Source organism: Mauremys reevesii, linkage group 7 (assembly GCF_016161935.1).
Source record: "Mauremys reevesii isolate NIE-2019 linkage group 7, ASM1616193v1, whole genome shotgun sequence".
NCBI classification, from domain to species: domain Eukaryota; kingdom Metazoa; phylum Chordata; order Testudines; family Geoemydidae; genus Mauremys; species Mauremys reevesii.
The window spans coordinates 21,573,492-21,587,483 of NC_052629.1; the positions used below are offsets into that span (position 1 = coordinate 21,573,492).

Sequence of the window (13,992 nt, forward strand, 5' to 3'; positions counted from 1 at the left end):
TGCCAAAGCAGTTTCTTTCACATTTCATATATTTTAAAATTAAAATGTTTTTAAGATGCTGGGTTTTGGAAAAAAAATTCTGATAAATATAGCATTTTTAGAAGCAGAAATTTTGCATCTTGGATGCAGTAGGTGTCAAAGGGCAAACTCTATAGAATTCTTGTAAATAATTAATTAACCCTTCCATTTTGTATTTGTTATGTAAAAGAAACTTATTAGACACTTGTTTTTTTTTCCCCATTCGGGTATTACTGCTGCAAAATGTATTTAACCTATAAATGACAACAAAACTATATATTCAGCACCTGGTTTATAAAGATGCGCTCAAATCTGTGCCTAATTTTCAGATATAGTTGCAGCAATTGCATGCACAGATTAGGTATTTGTATAGGCAAATGGATGTTTATGCTTCTAAGGGGCAGTTTCCATTTGAAAATATCTAATTTACATGCTCACTTAACCTTAAATAAGTGTATAAATTAAGCTTTTGTCAACATGGGAAAGTTTTACCACTTATATTGATATATTTATATAGGTACAGTAACTCCTCACTTAATGTTGTAGTTATGTTCCTGAAAAATGCAACTTTAAGTGAAACGATGTTAAATTAAACCAATTTTCCCATAAGATTTAATGTAAATGCAGGGGTTTAGGTTCCAAGGAAATTTTTGGGGGGCAGAGAAAAGGCATTATATACTGTACAGTACTGTACAGTATATAATGCCGGGGGATGCTTCAGGCCCGCCTCTTCCCACCCTCAGTCCACCTCCTCCCCGGAACACGCTGCATCCTCGCTTCTCCCAGCACTTCCCTGCTGCCAAACAGCTGTTTGGTAGCACTTAGGACTTTCTGGGAGGGAGGGAGAGGAGTGGAGATGTGGCGCTTCCCTGCTCCTCCCCCTCCCACCGGTAGTGGATTTAGAGTTAGTGGGGCCCTGTGCTCAGCTTCATTTTTGCCCCCCTCATGGTGGGAGCACTCTCTCTTACCCCTTCCCCCGTTTTTCATTTTTTTTTCTCTATTCTCCTGCTGGGGCTCAGGGCTGGAGGTGCGGAGTCTGGGAGGGAGTTAGGGTGTGGGAGGGCGCTCAGAGTGGGGGTGCGGGAGACAGCTCAGGGCTGGGGCAGGCAGGAGGTGCAGAGCACTTACCTGGGATATCTCCTGTTTGGTGCAGGGGGTGTGCAGGTGGCTCTGCGCAGCGCGGCACCGCCCCCAGGTTTGCGATTCTGGGAGCCGCGATTCTGGGAGTTGCCCCCGCCCCGGCAGGCAGGGCCACCCGGAACACAGGGGCTTTAGGGGCTGCAAGGCTCTGGGCTAAGGGGGCTACGGGGTCCTGGCCTGCAGCTTCTCTCCAGCCGGCTTTGAAGCGGAAAGCGCCACTTTTCTCTGGCCGCTGGCTGCGCCGCTGCCCCGCTCCTCCTAGTCCTCCAGTCCATGCTTGCAGGGCCGCATTTCAAAAGGGGCTTTAGAGCTGTAGGCTCGGGGCCCCCATAGCCCAGGGCCCTGCAGCCCCTAAAGCCTCTGCATTCTGGGTGGCCCTGCCTGCCGGGTGGGGGAGGGGCAGCTTTCCTGCTCGCTCGCTCGCTCCCTTCCTTTCCCAATGTAGACACAGCTGTAAGGTCTAGATCCTGTAGATAGATCAGCGTGGGAGCAGTGGTTTAAAATTGTATGTAGATTTTTGCTTGAGCAGTTATGCATCAGGACATTATGCTTAAATGTTGTTTGCCAAAATGTTTGAAAAATACTATATGAATTATTATATAAGAGATTTTTTAGGGGATATGCTCGACAACATGTCATAGAAGGTCTTCAGCCAAGAACGACCTACAGATTTCGACTAAAGGTCACTAGTTCTACAGGGGAGTGTTCTTATAGTCCAGCTGTCTCAGTATCCACTACAAGTAAGTACAGATTTTAATTTATTATAAGGTGACAAAAATTACAAAATTCTTTACTATTTTTTTAAAAATTGATATAAAATAGCTGTTGAATTGAAGACTGTAGTTCGGAATTCACAAACATTGAAATGTATATTTTGTAAACATAAATATATTGCAAATGTTTATTACTTATTCTAAGAGTATTATGAGTTCTGAGTCACCTACAAACTGTTTAGTTCTGTATTCTCTAAAATAGTAGTTTAATTTTTCAAAATATAGTGTGCTATTTCAATTTCCTCTTCATGTTATTCAGACCCCAAGTGTTGGAGTAGAAAATAGGCCAGGAGTGTTACTAGTTACATCAAATGCTACTGTGGTTTCTTTTTTTACTCACTTCACTTGAATTCAAAACCAGGCTTATTCTCAAACTGAAATAAAGGTCTGTCCCATAAAGAGGAAGAACAGAAAATATATCTGAGTCTGTCAGCCACAGGTTTCAAAAAGGCTAGAGAATGTCTCTGTGCCAGAAAGAGTGGGACACGGGACTCTGTGGTTTGGATTGTCTCATTGGGGAGTAGCACAAGGGAAAGAATCAGAAATACTTTAATCAGTGAAAGATATCTTCCAAATTTATGAGTGACCGAGACAGGGCCATAAGTGGTGGAATATATATCCCTTGTGAATAAAAATATTCCTAATAACACATTTTTCATGTTTTCTGGCCTATTCTATTTCATATTATTTACTTAGAATTTTTTTTATTGAGAATGTTAGTTTTCTTTATTTTTTCGTGTGTCCAGGAATCATATCTGTGTATTGTGTGCTCTGAACAAATTGTGTTTCTGCTGTCATTCTAAAAGTTAAAGCTGAAGAGGTACAATTTACTGCTTAGCAGGAGAGACCAACTGCAAGATGTGATTCTTGAACATAGAAAAGCAAAGGGAGATGCAGTATTACCAACCTCAAGTGTTCAACAATCATGAGTCAGGCCCCCAAAATCATGAAATTGGCTTAACCATTAAAAATAATAAATGTTGGGTTCTTAGTCTTTTAAGTCACATTTGAGTCACGTTTTCAGGCTTTTGTCTACAACCTGCATGATTGCCGTTGGATCTTGTTATGCCTGTGTGTTTGTCTGCTAGATTAAAGAGCCCTCTATCAACATTCTGTTCCCCATGTAGGTACTTATAGACTGATCATACACTCGCATCTCATTGTTTAGCAGTCACGGTCGTGTAATCTTCATGTGGTAAATTTACTGCAGTACTCTGGCACTGCCAGTGGACCAACATTGCCTAATTTTGCAGTTCTGTGGTAAATGTGGCACAATGACTGCACTTTTGGAACCTTCACTCTTCATTGTGATATGGCAATTCCTATGAATATAAACAATTATATTAAATAGTGAAGCAAATATGGCTTAAACCTGAATAACTTGCCATACAGGCTATTTTCTTTTAACTGTTGCAGTTGCATGTAAATATTTTCCATTAACTCATTTGTAAAATAGTCTGTGCACATTATATTATGCACATGAAAACAGAATATGATTCTAGGTTTCTAATTTGCATTCAGTTGGATAGTGGTTTAATAAATCAGAAAAGCAACTACTCTGTTTGAAAAAAGGGTGTTCTGCCTTTTTTTTCCTCCAGGAAAAGTATAAGAAAATACTGCTTAAATGAGGCATGCAATTTTAATCAATTGGGCCCTAAAAAAAGAGAGACAAACAGCTGCTGCTTGTTAATTGGTGAATGTCTTCACCAATGAGCTCATCATTTATTCACTGCTTTCAATGGAGCCTTAAGTTCCATAAATAAAGGTGTTATCACCACATTATAGTATGACTGCTTGCACATCTGTAATCAAATGTCTCATTTATAATACATGAAGGATTAATTTCAAACGAGAAATGTATGACTTTCACCTGTGCAGATTTATTGTGCTTTTCTAATTATTATGTTTTATTGTGAGTGGACAGAACTCTCATATAAAAGCACAGGCATGCATGCTTAAATTCACCATATGAAATGTTAATTTTTAAAATTATTTGTATTAAATTTTGGAACAGCACTAAAAAATTCATATATCTCACTTTTATTTTCTCTGAGTCTTACATTGGCCCCTTACACAACCAGATAACTGTTCTTCTCCAAATAAATTGCCCTGCAGATTCACACTATGGTTACCTTGGGAACTAGATGCCCTGCCATATGGATATGTAACCTTGACAGGGAGGTTTTGCAGTGGCAATGCCAAGGAAGAATTTAGAGTTTTGAAGATTATTTTAAAATATGTATGTTTCAGTAGTGTGGACAGGAAATTTGCAATTATGTATCCGGGTAGACAACATTAATGGTAGTTGATTCTCCAGTCAATTATGCCAGTTATGCAAGACTGTAAATAATTAGATTTATATTTATATCTTTGTTGTATTAGACATTAATATACATAATTAACAACTTTCATATTTTTTCAGGAAATCTAAATGGAAAAAGGGAATACGAATTCTGTACCCCTGCAAACACTCATTCCAAATCATGGATTAAAATATATTTGAATGTTCCCACTCTTTGATTATTTTCTGGTTGAAATTAAATACAAATATAATATATATTAATAGACTTCATTTTTAATATGCAATTTAGAAATTTATATTATTTTTAATTGAAGTAGAGTGTCCTGAAAATGTTTGTGATATATGTTATTTGTAGATTAAATAACTCTCATTGTATTGTTGGCGTACATACTAATGGGTAACTGGTGCTTTGGTCTTGAAATTCAAGGAGAAATTACCTGCTACTAAAGCATACCATTTTAAAAATTCCTGACCGTTTATCTTTGTTCTGTGGTTAACTATAATGTCATAGAAATGCAGGTCTGGAAGGGACTCGGAAGTTGTATAGTCCAGCCCCACTGTGCTGAGGCAGGGACAAGTATACCTAGATCATCCCTGAAAGGTGTTTGTCTAGCCTGTTCTTAAAAACCTTCAGTGACAGACTTCCTAGAGAGGTTGTGGTATCCCTATTTCAGTCTTTAATTATCTGTATAGTTAGGTAGTTTTTCCTAACATTTAACATAAATTTCTCTTGCTACAGATTAAACTGATTACTACTACTTCTACCTTCATTGGACAAGAACAATTGATCAGTCCTCTTCTAACGGCCCTTAACATATTTGAAGACTATTATCAGTTCCCTACTCAATCTTCTTTTCTCAGGACTAAACATTCCAGTTCTTTTTAATCTTTCCTCATAGGTTAAGTTTTATAAACTTTTGTCATTTTTTTTGTTGTCCTCTGAACTTTCTCCAATTTGTCCATATCTTTCATAAAGTGTGGCATCCAGAACTGGACACTGTCCTCCATCTGAGGCCTCCCCAGTGCCGATTATAACAGGACAGCTATCTGTCTCATATCTTACATATGAAACTCTTGTCCATATACCCCAGGGTGATGTTAGTCCTTTTTGGAACTGCATCACTTCGTTGAATCATATTCAATTTGTGATCCACGGTAACCCCTGGACCCTTTTCAGTCCTTAGTCAGTTATTCCCCATTTTGTAGTTGTGCATTTGATTTTTTTTCTTTCTAATTGTAGTACTTTGCATTATTTTCATTGAATTTCATTCAGATAATTTCAGTACTCTAGTTTTTCGTGGTTATTTTGAATCCTGTCCTCCAAGCATTAGCAATCCCTCTCAGTTTGGTGTCATCTGCAGATTTTGTAAGCGTACTTGCAACTCATTAACGAAAGTAATGGATGGTACTGAACCCAGGACAGACACCCGTGGAACCCCTCTAGATACGTCCCTCCAGTTTGACAGTGAACCACTGATACCTGCTCTTTGATATCGTCTTTCAACCAGGTATGCACCCCACTTTCATCAAGACCACATTTCCCTAGTTTGCTTATGCGAATGTCATGTGGGACTGTGTAAAAAGCCTTATTAAAATCAAGGTATATCAAGTCTGCAGCTTCCCCCCCATTCCCTAGGGCAGTTACCATGCCAAAGAAGAAAATTAGTTTGGTTTTGCATGACTTATTCTTGACAATTCCGTATTGGCTATTACTTATTACCCTACTGTAGATGCTTGTCCAAACTAATTGTTCCAGTATTTTTCCAGATATTGAAGTTAGGCTGACTAGTATATAATTCCCCGTAATTCTACTTTTGTTTCCCTTTTTAAAGAGAGGTACTATGTTTGCCCTTCTCCAGTCCTCTGGGACTTCATCTCTCCTTCATGAATTCTCAGAGATAATCATTGACCGCTCTGAGATTACTTCAGCTAGTTCCTTAAGAACATTAGGGTGAATTTCAACAGGTTCTGCCAACGTGAATATATCTAACTGTCTCTTAGGCTTACTGACTTTAAGGCCAGAAGGGACCATCATGATCATTTAGTCTGGCCTCTTGCACATCGCAGGCCACAGAACCTCACCCAGCTACTCCTGTAATAGACCCATAACATCTGGCTGAGGTTCTTTCCCTATTTTGGCTTGCATTCCTTCCCCCTTATTCTTAATATGTGTTAAGTATCTGATTACTATTAGTCTTTTAAAAGCCTCAGTCTTCTTGGTGTCATCCATTATTCGCTCTCCTTCCATGCCAAGCAGAGGACCTACTCTTTCATCTTTCTCTTTCTTCTAATGTATTTATAGAACCTCTTCTTATTGCCTTTTATGTCCCTTGCTAGATGTAACTCATTTTATGCCTTAGCCTTTCTGATTTTGTCACTACATGTTTGTGGTATACTTTTGTATTCATCCTTAGCAATTTGCCCATGTTTGCACTTTTTGATTTTCAGGTCTTTAATGATCTCCTGATGCATAGAATCATAGAATATCAGGGTTGGAAGGGACCTCAGAAGGTCATCTAGTCCAACCCCCTGCTCAAAGTGGGACCAATCCCCAACTATATAAGCCATATCTGTCTTTCATTTGCATTGGGATTGTTCGCTGTTGCACCTATATTGTCTCTTTGAGAAACTGCCAGCTCTCCTGAACTCCTTGTTCCCTTAGATTGTCTTCCTGTGGGACCTTCCCCTACTAGTTCTCTGAGTTTATTTTTTCTGCTTTTTTTAAGTCCATTGTCTTATTTTCTGCTCTAACTCTTTCCTTTCCTTAGAATCATGAAATCATCATTTCATGATTACCTTCACCCAAATTGCCGTCAACCTTCAGATTCACAACCAATTTCTTCCTGTTAGTCAGAATCATGTCTAGAATGGTTGCCCTGCTGGTTACTTCCTTCTAAAACAAAAAGTTGTCCCCAATACATTCCAAGAATTTATTAAACAGTTTGTGCCATATTACTTTTCCAACACATGTGTGGGTAAAGTCCCCAATTACTGGCACTAGAAAAGGTTCAGAAAAGGGCAACTAAAATGATTAGGGGTTTGGAACGGGTCCCATATGAGGAGAGATTAAAGAGGCTAGGACTCTTCAGCTTGGAAAAGAGGAGACTAAGGGGTGATATGATAGAGGTATATAAAATCATGAGTGATGTGGAGAAAGTGGATAAGGAAAAGTTATTTACTTATTCCCATAATACAAGAACTAGGGGTCACCAAATGAAATTAAGGCAGCAGGTTTAAAACAAATACAAGGAAGTTCTTCTTCACGCAGTGTACAGTCAACTCGTGGAACTCCTTACCTGAGGAGGTTGTCAAGGCTAGGACTATAACAGCGTTTAAAAGAGAACTGGATAAATTCATGGCGGTTAAGTCCATTAATGGCTATTAGCCAGGATGGGTAAGGAATGGTGTCCCTAGCCTCTGTTTGTCAGAGGATGGAGATGAACGGCAGGAAAGAGATCACTTGATCATTGCCTGTTAGGTCCACTCCCTCTGGGGCACCTGGCATTGGCCGCTGTCGGTAGAAAGGACACTGGGCTAGATGGACCTAGGGTTTGACCCGGTACGGCCGTTCTTATGTACTACTGGGTCTTGTATTTGGGATATTTCTGTGTTTCATCAATCATCATCAACAGTATCCTGCCGTCACCTTTGTGACGGGTTGGATCACAGAAACCCTCTTGGGAGCTGCCACCCGATGTGCCAAGACTACCTCTGCTCCTGCTTTCCCTGCCAGCTCGGGACCACAGCATCCTGTTTTGCTGAGCCAGACACACCCGTCTGCTCCAACAGAGACCCAGGGTCTGAATTACTTGCCCCAAAGCTGCAGGTTTACCTGAAAGCAGCTCACAGAAGTGTTCCTGTCTTTAACACTCAGATGCCCAACTCCCAATGGGGTCTAAACCCAAATAAATCCGTTTTACCCTGTATAAAGCTTATGCAGGGTAAACTCATAAATTGTTCGCCCTCTATAACACTGATGCACGGCTGTTTGCTCCCCCAGGTATTAATACATACTCTGGGTCAATTAATAAGTAAAAAATGATTTTATTAAATACAGAAAGTAGGATTTAAGTGGTTCCAAGTAGTAACACACAGAACAAAGTAAGTCACAAAGCAAAATGAAATAGAATGCGCAAATCTATGTCTAATCAAACTGAATATAGATAATCTCACCCTCAGAGATGCTTCAGTAAGTTTTTTCCTCAGACTGGACACCTTCCAGGCCTGGGCACAATTCTTTCCCCTGGTACAGCTCTTGTTCCAGCTCAGGTAGTGGTAGCTAGGAGATTCTTCATGATGGCTCCTCTCTCCTTTTTGTTCTATTCCACCCCTTTATATATCTTTTGCATAAGGCAGGAATCCTTTGTCCCTCTCTGGGTTCCCACCCCCTCCTTCTCAGTGGAAAGACACCAGGTTAAAGATGGATTCCAGTTCAGGTGACATGATCACATGTCACTGCAAGACTTCATTGCCCACTTGCCAGCACACATGTATACAGGAAGACTTACAGGTAAAACACAGCCATCTGTAGTCAATTGTCCTGGTTAATGGGAGTCATCAAGATTCCAAACCACCATTAATGGCCCACACTTTGCATAATTACAATAGGCCCTCAGAGTTATATTGCATATTTCTAGTTTTAGATACAAGAGTGGTACATTTATACAAATAGGATGACCACACTCAGTAGATTATAAGTTTTGTAATGATACCTTACAAGAGACCTTTTGCATGAAGCATATTCCAGTTGCATTATATTCACTCATTAGCATATTTTTTATAAAATCGTATAGACGGCAATATCACAACCTTCGTTTCCTTTCTTAAGGCTTGGAAGGTGTGGAAATCTGGAGCTTTTATGCAAATTATATTTTGCCCAAATTTGCATATTTGAGGATTGTGCACATCTCATTTGTATAATATTCCTCTTCACTGTCAACCTCATCATTTTTTCCCAAGCCATCAGCTCTTATCAGTTCTCCTCTTCCAAGTAATTCATCAATTCCATTGAGGTTTTCCCTAGTCTTTCCTTCTGTATCTGTCTTCCATATTCCCTACCCTGCCCTAAGTATTCCTCCAGTCCTTCTTTTTTCTGGTTCCCCCTACCTTCCCCTTTCCCTTGAGTTAGCTGTCCCTCCATCTCTTTCTGTGTCTTCTTCTTGAGGTTTCCTATCCATCTTCTGTTTGATTTCTCCCTTGAGCTTTTCCTGGGTCTCTCCCTTTCTAAGGCGTCCCCTTCCTCTCTTGAGTATGCTTGTCCCCCCGACCCTCCTTTTGCCCCTCTCTCCCCCAGCTGAAGTACTTTTTTCCCTGAATGCTAGAGGGTCCCAAGGAACTATTTGTTTTTCTTCCCTGTGGGGGTTGGTTATGTGCTGGAAAGGGACAGACTGCTAAGGTTTCCTACCTAACTCCCTGGTCTGGGTTGCAGCCTGCGGCTCCTTTTGCTGGCCACCATCTGCAAATCTGCCATTATTTGTGAGCAGCAGTTCAACACCTGCTCAATCGGTATGCAGGGAGAGATGAGTGAAGAGCACAGAGCCCCTGAGCTGATTTCAGGCACATTTGTATGGCCTCTCAAGAAGCTACCTGAAAAATAGGAGATTCAGGCAGCCAACCAAGAACTCAAGAGAGGGAATCTGAAGTATACCAGGGAAACTTCTTCCTCACAATGCTCCTCTGAGGGTGGATTTGATTTTAAATCAAATTTCATGATTTAAATCACTAGTCAGGAAGACTCGATTTAATCATGGATTTCTACATAAAAGTGCATTCTTGTGGGTTGTTATAACCTTAATACATATTCTTAACAACTCAGAGATAGATGAGACCCAAACTGGGTCTCTTTTATGACCTGCTGCCATTATAGGTTTTCCCTTCTAGTGAGAGAATAGTATGGTAGATCTCAAATCAATGAAGGCTACACTCAGAAAGACCTCAAGACTTCTGGAATATGCTGCTCAAACAGTTTCACTTTTGTTTCTACTGCCTGTCCCTCTCCTCTCACATTTATCTCCAGACTTCTTCTCTTTGTCCAGATCTATTCTGCCCTCAACAATCTTCTATTCATTGAACTTTTTGAAACTTTGCACTTTAAGAGAGAGGTAAGGGATTCACTCTCTGTAAAAAAATTTGTACAGGGACAATGGAGTTGAGGTCTGATATTTCTTACTTTTCTATATTTATTTATTTTAAAACATTTTTGCTGTTAACGAGCATGTTATCGCTGGAGACACTAATCCACAGTTTGAGAACTGCAAAACTAGGCATCTCTGATGGTATCTTCTAGACTTAGCATTGAGTCCCATTGGGTAGATAGAAAGATTAACCTAAATAATCTATACGGAAGCCTCTGGAACTCCATAAGATTGGGTCCCTAATCCATGAACTATTGGAACTCATTTACCAAACTTTTCTTAAACATTACATGAATATATTGTCTCATACTGTAGAATTAGAATTTATAATCCCTATTCCATAATATCATCTTTGAGCTATAGTTTTAATTAAAATACATTATCTTTACATAGGGTTTTTTCCTCAAAAAGCATTTTATCAAAAAAATCTGATTTAAATTAAAAAAAATCCATTTTTTAAAAATCATTGATTTTTATTCACCCTGGCCCCTCTACAGGAGTGGTATGTCTCTTCACTACCCATAATGCAGGGTTGTGGCTAAATGTCACACTCTATCCCTAATAGAACTGTGAAGCATTTTTTAAAGAAGTAAAGTGAAATGTAGCAAGTAAGTTATGTGAATTAAATCTGATTCACCAAAATGCTGTTATGTCTTTTCTCCTTTATCTTTATTGTCTTTTAATTTCTCCATTTTCTCTCTAATTTTTTCTTATTCTCTCTTGTTCCCTTGGCTCCTTTTCTTTCATGGTAAACTGTTTTAGCCGCTACAATAGCATCACTCCCTTTTGTAGTGTCCACTCTCTTTGCTTTTGTTTAGTGTTCCTGATGCAATGGCTGACTTTGGAGTCTTGTTGAATGACTTGTGGAACTTTTCAAATATAGATGCACTGCCCTAAAAAATACCACCCTTGGGCTACCTAGCTAATAAGAACTTCAAACACTATAAACATTGCAGAATTAAGATTTAAAGTAATATGCCAAATTCTATAATTTTTATTGAAGCCGGTTCTCAGGGAAATAAAATACAGGTCTGTCACATCTTACACGCATTTAACATGCGCGATTTCAGCTTTACACGGTTGGGGGAAAAAAAAGAAAGTGCGGGCGATTCCACCAGCGTGAGATGTGAATCTGCTGTTCCCACTAAAATATTTTTTTTGTGGGGACTTGACAGCAACAGCATGTCTTTAGGCCTGTGATAAGGTTCTCCCCTATAATAACCCTGGAGGGTTGGCCAAAAAAGAACAAAAAAATCAGTTTAAATATTGTGTATGCCCCGGAGTGAGTGTGAGATGGGAGAAGCGAATCTGCTGTTCCCACTACAGTACTGCTGTTCCAACTACAATACTCAGTCCCCCTGTGCCTCTCATACTGTGCACATCTTGCCGCGCTGAGTGAGATTCTACTGTACCTGTACTGTTTAAAGATACAGTACATAATTTTTCGTGTAACATGGCCCCTAAACGCAAGTCACTTACTTAATCTTCAACCAAAGAAACAGCGATCTGCTCCAACGCTGGAGGAAAAACTGGCTGTGTTGGACTTATTGAGAGATGGTATGTCCCTCGCCAATGTGGCGCGTAAATACAGCCGTAACGAATTTAGCAGTCGTGCCATCAAGATTCGAGAGAGAGAAATTCGTCAAGTCGTGGCATCAAGTGCTCCAGTAACTGCTAGGGTGACGAGCCAAGTGTGTGATAAGACTTTAGTGAAGACTGAAAAGGCATTAAACTTATGTCTGGAAGACATGAACCGTAAACGTGTGCTTATCAATGGCAATATGTTGTGAGAAAAGGCTCTTAGCATCTATGCACTGTTCAAACCTCCCGCCAAAGAGGGACAGCCTTCTGATAAGAAGGAATTCAAAGCCAGCCAAGGTTGGCTTAACAGTTTTAGGAACCACTTCAACCTCAAAAACGTGCAGAGACTACTGGTGAAGTTGCATCTGCCAATGAGGAGGCAGCAAAAGCCTACCCCAAACAATAAAAGAAAATCATATAGGAAAGGGGCTATCTTCCAGAACAAGTTTTTAATGCTGACGAGACTGGGCTCTTTGGGGGAAAAATGCCCACCCGCACTTACATTTCGAAATCAGAAAGACAAGCCCCTGGCTTCAAAGCAGCTAAAGACCGTGTGACTGTGTTGCTTTGTGGCAATGCAGCTGGGCATTTAATAAAGCCGGGCTTGCTCTACAGGGTTGCAAATCCCCGTGCCCTAAAAGGTAAGAACAAAAATCTCCTGCCTGTGTTCTGGCAATCAAATAAAAAGGCTTGGGTGACAGCAGCATTATTTCTGGATTGTCATTCTGGAGGTCAAGCAGTACCTTGAAGAGAAAGGACTTGACTTGAACGTGTTGCTGATCATAGACAATGCTCCTGGCCACCTTGTGGCACTCCGGTTTGCGCATAACGACGTTGAAATTGTCTTTCTCCCCCCCAGTATCACCTCCATTCTCCAACCTCTCAACCAAGGCATCATTAGCTGTCTCAAGGCCACGTACACAAGGCTTACATTCTCATGGATCCTTACCACTATGGATGCTGATCCCAATGTTAATGTGATGGAGTGTTGGAAGTCCTTCAACATTGCTGATTGCAACACTTATATTAAAAAGGCAGTGGATGCAATCAAGCCTGAAACAGTCAATGCATGTTGGCGAAACCTATGGGAAGACTGTGTGAACGATTTTAAGGGTTTCCTGACCATTGACAAAGAAGTGAAACTCATTGTTCAGGTGGCCAGGCAAGTGGGTGGTGATGGCTTCATCGACATCCTTAAGGAAGAAATTGAGGAATTTAATTGAGGGCCATAGAGAAACATTGACTAACGAAGAGTTAGAGGAACTGATAAAATCGTATACATAAGACGAAGATGATGACGAACAGGAAGAGCCAGCAACTTGGAATCTTCATACATTTTCTGAAGTGTTCCAAGCAGCGAAACACTTGAATGATTTAATTTCTGAATATGATCCTTCTATGGAACAAAGTCTCATAATCACACGTAGTATTATGGATGATTTTGAGACTGTACCAATAAATGTTTGAGGAGCTCAAGAGACAACAGTGACAGTTGCCAATCACCATGTATTTAAAGAAAAAACAACCACCAGCAGCAGAGCCTACACAAAAAACTTCTCGAGCTGAACCAGAGCCATCCACTTCCTCTACGACTCGCTCTCCATCACCCAAGCCTGGCCCATCATCTCCTGGATCGACTCAATGATAGTGTTGTCAGAGGAAGACTAATCATTGGAGTGTGTACAGTATAAGACTAGCAAGAATATCCAGGATGACTGGTGACTATTCAGGTTTACAGTACTGTACTGTCTTCATTTTTTATTCTTTCATTCTTCCATCTCTGTTATGTTATTAAAAATACTGTAAAATTATATTTTGCATATGTCGTCTTTATTATATACTGTACTGCATATTGCTGTATACAATACATAGTACTGTACAGGGTTGTATACACAAAACTGTACTTTATGGGTGAGTTAAGGAATTTTCAAGGGTCATTTTCACTATACGCGATTTTCACTTACGCGCTGACTGTGGAACGTAACCCCAGTGTAAGATGTGACAGACCTGTAAGAATATTCTGGCAATTGAAAACTGTTAACAA

General features: G+C 40.1%; 1 protein-coding gene across 2 annotated transcripts in view; it reads left to right on the plus strand.

Annotated features, from left to right (window-relative positions):
* Nucleotides 1–13,992, plus strand: part of FANK1 (fibronectin type III and ankyrin repeat domains 1) — a 64,197-nt gene that overhangs the window by 32,497 nt on the left and 17,708 nt on the right. For both annotated transcript variants that reach the window (XM_039546839.1, XM_039546838.1), the window contains exon 3: nucleotides 1,774–1,898. In XM_039546839.1, the coding sequence (XP_039402773.1) occupies nucleotides 1,774–1,898 (125 nt within the window). The remainder of the gene's footprint in view (nucleotides 1–1,773; nucleotides 1,899–13,992) is intronic.